Source organism: Camponotus vicinus, unplaced genomic scaffold (assembly GCF_025532165.1).
Source record: "Camponotus vicinus isolate PSW18456_S1 unplaced genomic scaffold, iyCamVici1.0 SCAF_3, whole genome shotgun sequence".
NCBI lineage: Eukaryota > Metazoa > Arthropoda > Insecta > Hymenoptera > Formicidae > Camponotus > Camponotus vicinus.
Window position 1 is genome coordinate 2,113,789 of NW_028141967.1, and position 15,647 is coordinate 2,129,435.

The 15,647-nt window shown below is 34.0% G+C and overlaps 2 protein-coding genes across 4 annotated transcripts; one reads left to right on the forward strand and one right to left on the reverse strand.

Moving 5' to 3' along the window:
• Nucleotides 1–1,041: 1,041 nt before the first annotated feature.
• Nucleotides 1,042–6,228, reverse strand: Cycb3 (cyclin B3). 3 transcript variants are annotated; one of them, XM_083092821.1, is made up of 9 exons: nucleotides 5,947–6,227; nucleotides 5,334–5,652; nucleotides 4,200–4,452; nucleotides 3,741–4,037; nucleotides 2,960–3,406; nucleotides 2,707–2,862; nucleotides 1,868–2,148; nucleotides 1,728–1,779; nucleotides 1,042–1,214 (listed from the first exon to the last, which is right to left on the reverse strand). In XM_083092821.1, exons 3-8 carry the CDS (start codon nucleotides 4,404–4,406, stop codon nucleotides 1,728–1,730), a joined length of 1,440 nt encoding a protein of 479 aa, XP_082948947.1. In that variant the 5' UTR covers nucleotides 4,407–4,452; nucleotides 5,334–5,652; nucleotides 5,947–6,227; the 3' UTR covers nucleotides 1,042–1,214. The 3 variants fall into 3 exon arrangements, with proteins under 3 accessions (XP_082948947.1, XP_082948948.1, XP_082948949.1); XM_083092822.1 differs by having other exon boundaries at nucleotides 1,042–1,779; nucleotides 5,377–5,652; nucleotides 5,947–6,228; XM_083092823.1 differs by lacking the exons at nucleotides 5,334–5,652; nucleotides 5,947–6,227 and adding an exon at nucleotides 5,193–5,322 and having other exon boundaries at nucleotides 1,042–1,779.
• Nucleotides 5,557–14,646, forward strand: Pex1 (peroxisomal biogenesis factor 1). The gene is made up of 17 exons (XM_083092820.1): nucleotides 5,557–5,636; nucleotides 5,894–6,151; nucleotides 6,794–7,009; nucleotides 7,091–7,205; nucleotides 7,522–7,902; nucleotides 8,043–8,640; nucleotides 8,788–9,002; nucleotides 9,455–9,611; nucleotides 9,814–9,976; nucleotides 10,433–10,592; nucleotides 10,985–11,301; nucleotides 11,487–11,551; nucleotides 11,652–11,711; nucleotides 12,129–12,315; nucleotides 12,388–12,561; nucleotides 14,206–14,318; nucleotides 14,401–14,646. Exons 2-17 carry the CDS (start codon nucleotides 6,059–6,061, stop codon nucleotides 14,471–14,473), a joined length of 3,087 nt encoding a protein of 1,028 aa, XP_082948946.1. The 5' UTR covers nucleotides 5,557–5,636; nucleotides 5,894–6,058; the 3' UTR covers nucleotides 14,474–14,646.
• Nucleotides 14,647–15,647: the final 1,001 nt, after the last annotated feature.

Sequence of the window (15,647 nt, forward strand, 5' to 3'; positions counted from 1 at the left end):
ATAAATCGCACTTAGCTAGATTATAACATATATATATATAGCTAATTTAGATTATTGAATAAACTTATATCTCAATAAGATATCAGCCATAGGATTTCTTCAATTGAAAGAATCTCACATTGTATGCGAGATACAAATTTTGGCTCGCTATCAGAAATCCGATTTTTTCAACATAAGCTTCATCAATTTATATAAAGTCGAATCACCGCGTTTTTCCTCGATGAGACCGAAAGCTTCTTTATTTTTGATTTTTTTCTTCAACGTCCACTTATATTAACAGTTTGATTGTCGAATAGGCTGATGAAAATGATTGAAGAAAAAGTCAAAAATAGAGAAGTTAATAATAGAAAAATACAGAAAGCCGACTGTAAAGTGCAACAACGATACATAACAATGCGCCATACTATTTATACGATAGCATTTTGAGTAAAAATTACTGCAAGATTATTTGCTCCGAGCGTAATCGCGTTTATATTGTTGATCAGCAGTCGGTGGTATTGTTAAATCTATGAAAATATTTTTGAAAAAGAACATCAAAGAATTAAAATTAATTATAGATAGAAGAGGAGAGAGAGAGAGAGAGAAAGAGTTTGAAGAAAGATTGAAAAGTAATGCATATGATCGAATGTCTCGGGAGTGATACAAGATACCCGAAATAAAATTTAGATATTCAGTTATTCTTCACAGATATGCTAAATATGATTTTGCTTGCCACTCAATGATTTTCTGGCATCATGATTAAGTTAACTAGGGATTATTAAAATAGTATGTTATTTAAATTCAAAACATAGTAATATTTGTTGTTCAATACGAATATTATAAGGCCGATTGCTCCGAAATTACAGACTAATATTGCAATGGAAAGTCAATTCCTAAATAAAAAGCATAAAATTCAACTCAAGACATTTAAAGCCGCACGATTTGTATTTCTCTTATCAATTTAAGAAAAATCTTTTTTTCATGTATAGCAAAATTAGATGATATGAAAAAGTTTATTTTCCATTGAGAATAATGTATTAACTATTATAGAGGGAAGGACGATTATATATAAAAATAAATTTTATTTCTTAATTTCTACTTTTTAAAATACATCTTTCCGTTCTCGACAATTTAATCGTGCGCATTACTTTCCATTCCCTTTGTACATTGAAAATTCGGCGTCACAAATCTCGATTGATTTGAAAATTTACCTCGCAAGATGTAAAAGCATGGCGCTAAAATAAATTTTTTAATATAAAAAAAATGAAAAAAAATAGTAAAATAACTTACAAATATTGAGATTATAAAGTATAGATTATACGCGTCATATATAAATAATAATAATAATAATAATAATAATAAAATAATATAATAATAAAAATATAAAACTTTTGATATAAATTTTATCGTGATAACATTTTGGAAATGTGTTCTCGCCTACGTTTTATGCACTATAATGTAAAGAATGTCAAATTTTTAAAATATAAAAATTATATCAAAAGTTTTATATTTTTTATTATTGTACTATTTTATTATTTATAGAATATCGCTATTCGCATGCTAATGACCATTCCAATTGCCTATAGTTAGATCGACTCAATAACAATTAGTCTTAGCGACTAGTCTTTGTCTTTTGCCTCTACTTTATCAAATGTCATCTGTCTGTACTTATTGAATATCAAATTTTAGACAATTGTTTTTATTTTATAAGTTAATTTCGATCGCTTTCTTTTTAAAATTTTATTTACCTATATATCTAAAGTTTCTTTTAGTGGCAGCTTTGCTACTTCGAAGAAAATCCTAGAATGTAGAGAAATTGAAATATATTTTGTAAATTACACAAAAAAAATATCAATTCGTGAATATCTTTACTCAAATTAATACTTACTTATGGCTGTATTTGTTGCGAACGGTCATTAAGGTATCCTTATGTTTTTTATGCAGACACTGATTCAAAAGATTGCAAATATCTCTTATATCGTCAAGTTTATAACCACTATAGTATTCTAATGTTGGAGTCCATCCTCCCAGGTCCTTCATTAGTAATGCTAGTAACAGCGCCGCTGCTGCGACTTTGCTATCGCTGAACGTGATCATCGAGTAATCCATCAGTGAATATTCTAATATATATCGAGCCAAAGTTAACGTTGGCATAGACACCTTGGCACACTATTTTCGAATAAAAGTGATTAAATTAATATACATTTGCCAATGAAATCAAATATAAATATTCCATAAAACATTATGATTGAATAAAAATAAAAAAATCTAATTTAAATTAAAAAATGCAATTAATATTTCATGATCTGATATCAAAATAACACACTTTTATTAGTTTTATTTATATTGAGTATGTATATAAGATTCACATGCTATTACATTTGTATAAGTATGTTAAAGCAAAAAAATTTAGATTACAATTAGGTCAGAAATTCAATTCTGGACTATCTCATTAAATCTGGACCATCAAGTATCTGTTTTTACCATTAAGTCTAATCATATCCAGACCCACTTTTATACATTACTCTTTTTTCATTTTAAAAGAAAAAAGAAAAAAGGAAAAAAGTTTACCAAGTGAAAATATATATATATACAATTTAATATATTTATTTTGAATATATTTGAAATAGAATTCTAATGGATTCTGAAGAGTAAAATAATAACTTTACAAGGAACAATCTCTGCATGAATTGTATGTATATGTGATACTAAATAAATATTTCTTACTCTGGCATAACGCCGAAGAAACCTGTAAGAAAGAGGTATTCCCAGGTCAAAATTGACTACTCTTAAGACATTTGCTTCCATCCTGATGAGTTCTCTCTGTGTATAAGCGCCATCACATATGTACAAAAAATCTTCCACCATTGGTGGTATCCTTTCCTAAAATCAAAATTAAGAACATATATTGTTAAAGAGTATAATTTCATTAGGTAAAAATATTCGTGATTTTACAATGAAAATGTGTTCATAAACTTACATCAAATTTACTTGCTATGAAAAGACTCGCAGCGCCGAGCAACTGCAAAGTTTCCTTGCCAACCGTCACCTTTGTCAGGTAGAGATCGACCAATTTCACGGCCAAATAGAGAGTCTCGTGATTAAGTTCGAACGATTCTTGCACTTCGACCATCCAGTCGACCAGCAGTGCTCTCATCCATCGCGACAGGCATACTTGTCGCTCCATATAATCAGCAATACGAAATAAATGCTCTCGTTCTTTTAAATATTCAAAAATGTCCATTGCATATTGCGATACTTGGAATGGATCTAGCCAATTTTCGACATCAAAGTCCCATTGTACGTCTTTTGGTAGTTCTCTTACAGGTACGGTGATTAAATCGACAGCTAATGCTTTTTTCTTGTTCATAGAAGGCGTAGGTTCGCTTATTTCATTCTTTTCGATTTCTTTCTCGTTTTCATCAACCTATTTCAAGTATACATATATACTTTATAATTTTAATAATTATGAATATTATATAAATTATATTACTATATGAAGACTACAATATAAATTTTTCACATGTTTAATTTAATTACATGATTGAGAAAAACATAGAATTTTAGATACAGAACTTAATCCTTAAGCTTTGTTATTTAATTTCTGAAATTTCAAAACATTTTATATTACAAATTAAGAAAAAAATTATAGAAGCTTTGGCTTCCAAATTTCTGCTATGGCTATGAATCAAATTGAAAAAGGGAAAATGTCATAGTTATGAAATATTGCATACAAATACATTATGAAGATTATTAATCACCTTAGTGCTACTTTTACGAGTTTTCTTTAGGCTATCCGTAACATCTTCCAAAGCACTAACATATAGTGAACTGTCTTCTGACTTCTCCAGATCTGTGCTATGTCTATTTATGACTTTGTTGGAAATTTCCGTTTTATCGTCTTTTTTAATAATGGGCTTAACACGAGGCAATGGTTTCGATTTCACTGGTAGAACTTTTGCAATATTAATGTCTGCAGGCTTGTCTACTACAACTGGTTTTACGTGAGTAACCATTTTTTTTGTTGCATGATTTTGTCCTCCCAATGATGTAATAGCCTATACAAATAATAAAAAAAGGAACAAAGAATAATATAACGATAAAAATATATACACTATATATAAAAATAATAATATAAAAATGTTATGATATAAAAATACAGCAATATACTACATATATATTTACATCTAATAATATAATGATTATAGTACATTACGTACATTAGTAATGTTTGTGAAGGCAGATCTTTTGATTGTCTTTTCTTTAGGTGGTGATGCTTCTGCCTTCCGCTTACGAGTATCTCTGCTGACAGATTGTTTTACTATATTATTTAATAAAGCATTTTGACTCCTAGTTGTCACTCCTTTCCTTAGAGTTGTAGTGCTGTTTTGTCTATTCTGTCCAAGTAGTACTTTTGGAGGTGCCATTTTTGTATGGGATAAAACTTTGGTACTTCTATTCCTTGCCTAATTCCTATTATTCAAAATTATATAATTTATTTATATATAGCATTGAAGAATACATATAATTTCTTTGTATTTAATATTTTTACTAGATTAATATAAGATTTAATATTTCTACAAAAATAAAACTTTATTAAATTTCATATCCAAGTGTCTTTAAACATACTGGTTGTTTTAAAATTACTTAACTGGATTTTATTAAAGTATTATATGTATATACATATTTGTTTATTAATTAAAATAATTCTATTCCACATATATTGCACTAAAATTGATATTTCAAAAATTGATATTTGTATGCATTTTTGATCAAGCACAATGGATTATAAATTAATTAAAAAATTTATTACTAAGAAATAATTTAATAGAGTGAGATTAGAAATATTTTTATTTCCAAACCATCGACGTGATTCTCGATATGGAAAAAACAAAGAAAAAAATATCGTACAAACTCTTTTATACACACAGAAATTATTCATATGTCCAACACGCATTCTCCTCGACAAATTATATCGAAAATGTATCGAAAAAAGATATAAAACCGCGTTATTTTCCAATAATTTAATCGCTTTCTCGAGTACATGCAAAGCAATGGGATTCGAATTTGTGGAAACCGTAGAGGCAAGAAAAACGCGGGAACTCTCCAGATCCACGAAAACTCTCGTACAATCGTTCTATCACTTTTTAATAGTCTCTCGAGTCAAGGACGACGCTAAAATCTATCGTTTCAGCGAACATGCAGAGCGTTACCAGTGATGTTGATACACGAAGGTCGTTAGCAAAATATTTATCAGACGTTGTCTTAGCAATATGGAGGAGAGATCGCGTCCGGTGTAGCGTTTTGCAGCACCGAATCGGATACACAATGTGAGGTCGACTATCCACGTGTACCTGCGTGAGCCTCGTGTTAGATACAGACGGCCAGGGTCCTTGCCTTTTAACGTCCTAGCATCACCGCGCGCCCGCTTCTCGCACTCGTCGCTCACCGTACATGCGTCTCGTTCAGCGTCGCCAAATCGCTTCCGTCATCCGTCTTGTGTCGTTGACATTCAAAAACTCACCGGTTACGGCCGGTCAGCCAATCGTGCGCCGACGTCGCGCGCGACATCTCGCGGAGATGTGCGGGATGTCTCGTTGAAGGATCTGACGGATGTTATCTACGATCGATATGTACGGTACTCTTCAAATATCCACGTACGTCTTTATTTTCCTTCAAAATATCAAACATTTTGTGTCAACTGCATTTTTTATCGTATATTACTTGCATATATTTGATTTGACTTGTCATTTATAAGATTGTTTACACTGATTTCATAGAGTTTATGTCAAATCCAATTTTTTAATTAATCTTTAGTGTCTCTACAAAATATGTATAAATGTTCCATTCTATTCTACTATAGTAATTTATATTTATCCATCATATTCGACCTTCCAAAATGTATAAATTATAGGTTCAATCGAAAATGGAATATTCTCAGTCGCTCATAGAAATTACAGTAACTACCTAGGACAAAGTTCATCATTGGGTTTTCTCATCAGGAAAGTCGACTCATCGTCGCTGAAAACCACGCCGTGTGTTTACATTAATTCATGATTGTGTCGCTCGCACCTTCGAGATGCAACGCGAACGTTTCGTCGTGAAATATATTACGGCAAACAGCTGTTTCGTATACTTGTCTGCTGTCCGGCTACGCTGTTTGGAGGCTGAGGTTAGTTCCCATTTTTTTTCTTTACATAACGCATCTTTTGACGTAAACATCACGTGACGATGTCACGTGACTGATAGGGTAGCGTCATCTATAAGCGAAATGATGAACTCGATGGTTAAGCAAAACGAACTTGATCAATGATAAGCGCGAGATTCAATGATGAAAGCTTCGAAAAAGTATTTTTCCCTTTAAAAACACATAAGGTATACTAGATTGCTATTTAATCTAATATTTTTTAAGCATTGACAGATGTCAATGGTATAAAACATAATATAATATATAAAATATATATATTTTTCCTTTTATTTATGATTATCAAATAGTTCTAAAAAACTCTTCATCTTCTACAAAATCTAAAATTGATGTCAATTATTGTTTATGTATATAAATGTTAGTATAATAAAGAAAAAACAGATAAAATAATGATATATGAATTTTTGCATAGATCATTATTTCTCAGATTTCTTAAAAGCAATTATAATAAATTATTTATGATTTATATATGATTTATTATAAATTATATTATATAATTAATAAATCATATTATATATGATTTATTATTTATTATAACAATTGTATATAACAATTTATGATTCATTATTAATTATAACGAATGTATGACAATTTGATAAATAATTACAGGAAAATGCAATCGAAATATCACACAAAGGGAAGCTGTATTATCTCTCTTGCATTCCTCGCGCTAATAATGACGAGACATTATGTATCGGAGCGACATTCGCGAGGAGTCTGAACATTCAAGAGGGAGACGAAGTACTCGTGTCATCTGTGAAAAATGTACCTTCGTTAAGTAGCATTAAAATCGCTCCTCTCACGAGGAACGATCGCGAGCTTCTGGTATGAAAATATTCATCATATGCGCCGATTTATCTGATCGACAAGCTAATTAACCGATCATCTTTGTGCTTGGCGAAATAGGAATTGCAAATGGAAAGGGTGCAATCGAATCTCTTGAGTCAAGTGAGGATCGTCGCGAAAGGACAGCCGATTGTGGCGTGGATCTCAAAGTTCTCTTCCGTCACTTTTATTGTGGGCAAGTTTGTTTCTTTATAATATAATATATAATATATAAAATTATATATAATATATAAAATTATTTAGGGACAATACGGAGTGTTTTGAGGAGAAATTATTACTCTAGATTATAAATATAATTTATATCATTTTTTAAATAATTTTAACTGTTTTTAGTATAAAGAATAATTTATACAGATCCTTTAAATAAATTTTGTAATAATTAATCGATTATCAATTCTTGATATTATTAATAACATCAAATCGGTAATCGATAAATTATTATAAAATTAATCTGAGGAATCTGTAAACGATTCTGTACAATTTTTTTATAGAAGATTCGGAGCCTAAATTTGCATATGGATTGCTTCAGCAATTCACGGAAGTGCATGTGCTTGATGCGATCCCGAATGCAACGATAAAGAATACAGGGGAAGTCGCCAAGATAGGCAGTAATCCTTTGGCCAAAATTATACCTTACTTTTACAAAGGAAAGGATCATCGTGACTCGAGAGACAATGCTGCGAATTATGCATTGTTGCAAAGTTTCCGCAAAAAGATCGCACCTCGCGCATTTCGCATTTATTCTCTGCCAGAGTTCCGGTCTTTTGATCATTCGAATGCTTACGATATGATCCTGCGATGTCCCTCTAATGTCTTGATTCCAAGGAGTCATTTGCCGAAAAGTGTGAAACCGACGAATGGAATAATTATATGTAAATTTTTATCAATATAGTCATAAAATAATTTTTTATAGTTCATTTTAACTGTAATTTAATTTTATAATTTAATTAATTCGTTAATATTATATTTATCGTAAAAAAATTTAGAGAAACTAAATAAAATTCATTCGCAGGTAAAATCAGAAAAGTATTGGAAGACTTGCAGCAAGTTAACGTCACAAATTTTCTGAAGGATAACGGTCCTTCTCTATTTCCGAAATCTCCGCTAGAACTTGTGGCAAGAATTTATATTCTCGAAGACGTTTTAGAAAAGTGCTCCGCGTCATTAGACAGGAAGTATTTCGACCTGAATTCGATTCACTCTTGCGCGTATCTATCGGAAAGTTCGAGGATCACTCTAAAATTGAAAGTGGGAAGTAGAGTGATGGTACAGATGATCGAGGAGGCTGAACAACCCGGAGACTTGCAGCCATCATCGGTGGATATTTTTCCTTCCAATCAATCGGTGACAGCGGAAGTTTTCGAAAATTACGTGAAATTCCATTCGAGACACGAGACATTGTTACTCAATTCGTGCTCGACAATTTTACTCGACGATGGCAGACGATGCATCGTGCGAATGTCACCCGAGAATTGCGATTACGTAACATTAGACGAGAAAAATGTGAAAAACTTAGTAGTTCATGTTCGGTCTATGTTGAGTTCGAACGATGCGGAAATCTCGGAAAATTGTACCGAGAAAAGATTGAACCTGAAGAAAATTTCCACGAGGTAATTATGTGCAAGAGCACTTAGCTGTTATTGGCTTAACAATAATATTAGTTTTTATATTGGATCGCGTACTTGTAATTATATACATAAATCGGATCTTCATGTCAAACTTATATGTTGCATTAAATTCCAACGAAAAAATTGCAGATTTATAAAAGGCATCCTTGAAGATTGCGAGATCGCGCTCGATCTCAGTTTAGGTTTGCAAAGATCAATGGATTTCCGGTATGATCGGGAGAATATTTTGATCTGCGGCGATCTAGGTTCCGGCAAAACGACAATCTGCAAAATGCTAATCGAGCGTTATCGCGATGCACCGTGTTTCGCGCACACGCACATGATTGATTGCAGGTCGCTGAAAGGTAATACTGCGATGGCATTTTCGCGCAATTAAAGCAATCAACTGCGATATGATGGCGTATTTTGATTCCTGTCACAAATATCCATGAAAAACGTCGAAAACAAATAGTTATTTTTTTGCGACAATATATAGAAAAATCTCTTCGACGGTCCCCTTTTTGAATTTTAATAAGTTGTGATAAAAACCAAACTAATTCGCATTCATATTATGGTATAATCACATATTTCCATTATTATTATAATTTACAAGTACAAAAACTTATTACATTTTATATATTTAATTTAAAAAATTTTATATTGGTATATCTATAATCTGAATTAGAATAATTTAAAGAGAAATTTAGTAAATGTGGTTGAAAAGTGCACAATTTTATAAGTTTAATTTTGTTATATTAATGGTTTGAATCTTATAGTATTTACTAATAATTATTAATTAGAAAAAATTATTAATTAGGAAAGAAGGTAGAGACATTGCAGAAAATCATTGTGTCCGCCATGAATGAATGCGTGTATTATCAACCATCCATACTGTTTTTGGACGATTTGGAGAGTATTACCAATGCGTCATTAAACGACGAGGAAAATACAATAGATGCGACAAATGCATCCAGGTAAATGGAACCATATTTATCCGTCATTAATTTAAGCCGAATAATTATTAGTCTAGACAAAAGAGAAGGAGGGGGATTAATTGCATATTGCTGTGTATTATTTCAAAAAATATTCTTCTATTTTTCAAACATTATTTTTTGCGAAAATTTATTCTATAACGTGATGATCCCTCGATTAATTCCGATCTTAAATTAATTTTAGAATCACCGATATGCTGTTTAATATTGTCACGCAATACCAAGAATCTCATTACATTTCGATCGTCGCTACTTGCGTCAGCGTGAACAGGATCGGCTCGAAATTACGACCGGCGAGAGGAGTGCAGTTCTTTAGGACGGTCTTGCAGATTCCTAATCTCGAGAAGGTACAATCAATCGAACTTATTTCGAAACGTTAATATATGTAATATGAAAAATTGCGATTTTTTTTATTCATACATAGAATGATAAAAAATTTAAAAATTTCATGTACACCTATGAAAAAACATTCATTATTCAAATAATGTAAAATTTCATTTTCAAATCATGTTATCTTCAAATAATTAACTTAATTATAATTGATTTAATATCGATACGAAATAATTGATTTAATTGAAGAACTTATTCGAAAAAAAGAGGGATGGAAGATATAAAATTAATTAATTTTATGATGAAATTTATCTTTGAACTTTTTCGCGATATTTTCTTGTTTATTGATGCACTTTTCGATTAATTTCATACTTCCACACCTCCTTAATCAAGTTTCCTTGTTGCCGTGTTGTAAATTATGATATCTGCTCGTTGATTTCTGCCTATCACTAACTCGTGTCGTGACTAACCAGGTGGATAGAATCGATATTTTGCGATTAACACTCGAGGACAAGTTGTGCGTGCCCGGAGACATGAATTGGAATTACTATGGAAACAAGACCGAGGGCTGGATGCCTCAGGATCTTGTCGATTTAGCAGAGAAGGCGAGATTCGTCGCATGGAAGCGTCACGGTAACGAGAGCGATCATAAAAATATCAATAAAAATTGCAAATTTTTTAATAAAAAATCAGAAAATAAAAAAATATTAGTATCAGTACCAGAAGCAACGATGTAATATTTAATAATAATGATAATTAATATTTTTATCTTTGTTTAAAATTGTGAAGAAAAATCGAAATTAGATATAACTATAATTAGATTAAATATACATTACCAAGAAATTGTTATGCTCTCTTTATAAGTGTATCATCTATTTCTAATTTTTGTTAGTTATCATGTCTATAGTAGTTCTTTTAATCACAGCCTAAATTATAATATTTTCTACACAATTATAATCTTGTAAAATGTATCAGTTTTACGGAAACGTTTACATACGTTATTTTTCTAAGCGACATTTTTCCAGGCGAGTCAAAACCACCGATTATCGTGATGGAAGAAGACGTGAACAGCGCGCTGGAAAATTGCACGCCGATGTCCCTGCAGGACGTGCAATTGTACAAGAATAGCAATCATTCTTGGTCCGACATCGGCGGCCTCGCAGACACGAAGAGTTCTCTCACGGAAATTCTGCAGTGGCCGCTCACATACCCAGAGATCTTCAAGAACGCTCCGATAAAGCTCCAGAGCGGTGTTTTGTTGTACGGAATGCCTGGTACCGGGAAGACGATGTTGGCCAAAGCAATCGCCGGCGAATGCGGCGTGAATCTGATCAGCATCAAGGTAAAGAAAAAATAACTTGATAATTTTTCATCAGAAATAAGATGTGCGTTTTTAATTTGTTATGATGCTTTATTCGCAATTTTTATTTCACGTATATATATAATTTTATCTTTTAATTAAAATAAATGATATATATGTATGGCAGACTTTTTTATTTTTCCAAATGATAATGAGTATTGTTTCAGGGTCCAGAATTGCTATCAAAGTATATAGGTGTCAGCGAGGAATCTGTGAGAAACGTGTTTGAAAGGTATAATGAAAATTTCTAAGTTTTTTCGATTTAGCCATTCTTGCACTTTTATCTCTATGAAGATTTTTAAAGATTTATATTTTGTTGTTACATTTCAAAGAGCTCGTCGCGCAAAGCCGTGTGTTTTATTCTTCGACGAATTCGACAGTCTCGCACCTAGGTGAGTCATAAGACAAGTTGCTGTAAAGTTTACTTACATATTTACTTTTATCTAATAACCTTTCAATGACAACATAAGTATTCTTTATATTAAATGATGCAATTTATCTTGTATTTTCGTAAAGTTTAATTATTTACCTTTTATCTGAGAGCCTTTCAATGATAACATAAGTATTCTTTATATTAAATGATGCAATTTATCTTGTATTTTCGTAATCGTACGTGTCTTCAAGAAAGCCAACTGCAAGTTAGATAAAAAATTATCTATATATAAGAGATAGATAAATACAATAATTATAATAAAACTTATTATTTTATAATTTATCTATAATTTATTTATTTATATATAATTTATCTTATTTTTTAATTTGTGTTTTAAGAAATAAGATCTCTTTTATTTTTATTTCGTTCCAATTAGACGCGGACACGATAGCACCGGAGTTACTGATCGGGTGGTGAATCAGCTGTTAACTCAACTTGATGGGGTTGAAGATCGCGAGGGAGTAGCTGTTGTGGCAGCGTCCTCAAGGCCCGACTTGCTTGACCCGGCTCTTTTGAGACCGGGACGCCTCGACAAGTGTTTGCACTGTCCTTTACCGGACATGGTAAATGTCTTTTCGATAATAATCACTCTCTGCAATATCAAGACTTTACGTTAATTAATATTTCTCTCACAGTTGGAAAGAGAGGCGATCTTTGCGGTTCTGTGCGATTCTCAAAATATAGACAAGGCGAAGCTGGATCTGAAGGAACTATCCCAGCTCTCCGACGGATTTACTGGCGCTGATATCAACGCCGCGATTACTCTGGCGAGACTGTCAGCGTTCGAGGATGCCTTGGCAATTGCAACTGTAAGTGTATTAATCTTGATTCGATAAATTTAATTAAGAATAAGAGAAAAAATTATTGTTATTTGTTTCACAAATTTAATTAATATAGAATAGATTATAAATGTATTCCTTCTACCAGACATGCATAATGCAAATGATCGAAATGCGAAATTCCAAATGCTACTTCGTGACTGATCTTCCGAACCGCTAACCGTTGGCTTTGCACTTTTGCGTGGAACAGATTGCATCGTTAATGGCCGAGTCGCTTTGTTGCTGCTGCTGTTGCTGCTGTTGTTGCTGCAGTATCTGAGCGGCGTCGTAATGAAAAGCGCTTCTCGCGCGATTCTCTCGAGAATCATTTGTAGGGTAGCTTCCGAAGTAAGATAGTGCGTAATGACGATAATATCGTTAGGTGTGCACCCTACGGTGTATACACACAGTAGGGGCGCGCCTGGAAGAACGGGGGGAGGGGAAAGCTGCAGGGGCTGTAGGTGCTGCGATATAACCGAGGAAACGTAGAGACCAGGTTTATTAGCACACGGTGCCGAGAGCACCGGGCGACCAAGCCACCCCCTTCGGCGCTCTCCTCTCCCCCTTTCGTCCCTCCCGTCCTCCCTACGCCTCGCTGAACGTCGAGGGGGTTATTATCTTATGCGTTATAATGATACACGGTTAGGGCCCCGCAGCGGTCCTGCAAGATCGAAAGCCAGACAGCCATTCCGCTAGTTATGGTGCTCGTTAGTTCTCTCTTCTCTCTTAGACGTCTTTGACATTTTTACTATTAAGCCTTCAATCACATTTATGCAACACATTTATTTATTATTCATTTTTCGTTCATCTTGGCAATTTTTTTCCAAATTACTTTTTAATGAATTTACGTAAGAATAAATATAAAATTCAATCATTTTTTACTTTCATTTTATCGACTGCATGCATCGCAATTTTTTGCAAGAGTTATTATTGTATAATAGTGTCCAACAATCATTAGAGTGAACGAATTAGTTCCTTAATATACTGATTTTTTCCATATTTTTAATTTCTATCTAAGAAAATAAAATATGTGAGTCTTACGAGGAAGAAAGAACAAGTATAATTTTGCACGATTATAAAGATAAGCTTAAAATTTAGTCATTGCTTTTGTATGTGTGTTTAGCTAGTTTAATTAATCGGAGTGAATCGGATCCGCGTTAAAAGGGTCGTAGAAACACGTCTTCGAGGTATATGAGGGACGAGTGGCGCGTCTTACGGGAAGCTATTAATTAATTCGCATCGGAGAAAACGAAGTTATACGGCGGCACTTACCTCCCGGAAGAACGCGAGTATCCAAACTGTGCGTCTAATTAGCGAGCGAGTTTCCGGAGAGCGCAACGCATCTCAAGAGAGAGAGAGAGAGAGGGAAGTGATAAGTGATTATGTGGATGGCAACATCGGGACTGTCTTCCCAAGCGATGCAGATTGTACCTAACTCTAATAATTAATTCAAATCGACGGCTGTTAACACGCAACATTAAGCTTTTGATGTCGAGAAATGGACTTGATATATTTTTTTACGCGGTTTAAACAATATAAATGATTATAGTGATCTATATATGTTTAAAAAGCTATAATAATTGTTATATTCTAATATCATATTTTTTATATACTAATTTTGCTTATCGATTACAGGACGGTAAAGTTAACGCAACCGACATCAAAGTCACGCAAACGCATCTCGTCGAGTCTGTCAAGTCGACAAGGCCATCCTTGTCTATCGCGGAGAAACTTAAATACGCCAAAATGTAAGTAAGAATATGTACGAGAAAATTGAGATTATGAGAACTGAATCATTACATTCATTATTATATTGCTTCATTATTTCAGTTACGCCAGATTTTCCAAGGGGGATAACTTCGCGGAAGATGTACTAAGGAATCAGAAGACGACACTAGCTTAATCGAACAAGAAAATTAGAATTAAAATTTTAGAATTAGAATTAGAATTTTTTTTTAAATGGAGCCAAAACTTTTTAAACGAAAAATATTTTTATATTAAAAAAATTGATACAATTATTTGAAATTATATCGAGTCGCATGCACACCTCGTAAACGATAAACATATACAATGACACGCGCAGTCGTCATTTTCTTTTTGCCAAGTATTATTTCTCGAGTTTAAGGAATCGACCTCTCCTCGACGAGAAACCTTCGCGAATCCGTATAACACGAGAGCGTGTGACACACGGGAAAGATTTCAGCGGGTGCACCCGGTGGCGCGAATCGGGCGCGAGGCCGGATGTCGCGCCGGGGCAAAGTTAAATTAAATCACGGGCGAAGGCAGCTAATATTGTAGTTTATCTGGCGGGACATTAGCGCGGTGAAATATGCGCCTCCTTCGCCCGAGCGAACTTAAAATCAAGATCTCAGCCGGCGAACTTCCCAGCCCGCCCGACCCAGCCCACGCCGACGACGTCGACGCCGGCGCGTCCTTCCTGCTAAGTCGCGCGTGAAAATACTAATTATTATACCGATTATTAATACGAAAAGTTGCCGGCGCGCTAAGTCGGAGAGCTTCGAGGAGAGGAGTTCTCGCGGCGGAGTTTCGCGGCTCGGAGCATCCGGATTATGCTCGCGCTCGCTTATGCCAGTTAAGGGAAGGAGGAGGAAAAGCGTCCTTCTCCTCGTCGCCGACAGTGGCTAAGAGCGTATCGCGCGCTGCGCCAGATAATGAATTTATTAGCGTAAGCGAGATGGTATCGCGTGCAGCGAAAGTCGTCATATTGTCTGGCAGAATTCGCATTTGGATCGGTTCCGTTCGTCGAGACATGTAGTGTCAATTTGTTTGCGGAATGATATGTTCTTTCACGTGGAACATGATCGAGAGGAACCCGAGAAGAGCGCTACTCGTAGGGTTAAGCCGCGAAATGGCGAAAGAAAGACGGTGGGATGCGGGAAGAGGGGGACGATGACGACGAAGACGACGATGGTAGTTCTCTGCTTAGCATAAAAATGGCCAATTGCCTGGCTAACAAGCGACGGTCGAGCGACATGAAGAGAGAGCCGTTGGAACCGACGAAGCCGGCTAACTCTGTTAGCGCCTCCCCCGTCCGAGCCGAAGAAGATTAGTTAGCG

Bases quoted from the DNA above. Each gene is read 5' to 3' on its own strand.
- Cycb3 (XM_083092822.1), bottom strand. From the start codon at position 4,406: ATGGCACCTCCAAAAGTACTACTTGGACAGAATAGACAAAACAGCACT. The intron at 4,038-4,199 runs GTACGTAATGTA...TTATTTGTATAG, and splicing joins CCTTCACAAACATTACTAAT to GCTATTACATCATTGGGAGG. The intron at 1,780-1,867 runs GTAAGTATTAAT...TCTACATTCTAG, and splicing joins CGCAACAAATACAGCCATAA to GATTTTCTTCGAAGTAGCAA.
- Pex1 (XM_083092820.1), top strand. From the start codon at position 6,059: ATGCAACGCGAACGTTTCGTCGTGAAATATATTACGGCAAACAGCTGT. The intron at 7,010-7,090 runs GTATGAAAATAT...TTGGCGAAATAG, and splicing joins GGAACGATCGCGAGCTTCTG to GAATTGCAAATGGAAAGGGT. The intron at 11,552-11,651 runs GTATAATGAAAA...TACATTTCAAAG, and splicing joins GTGAGAAACGTGTTTGAAAG to AGCTCGTCGCGCAAAGCCGT.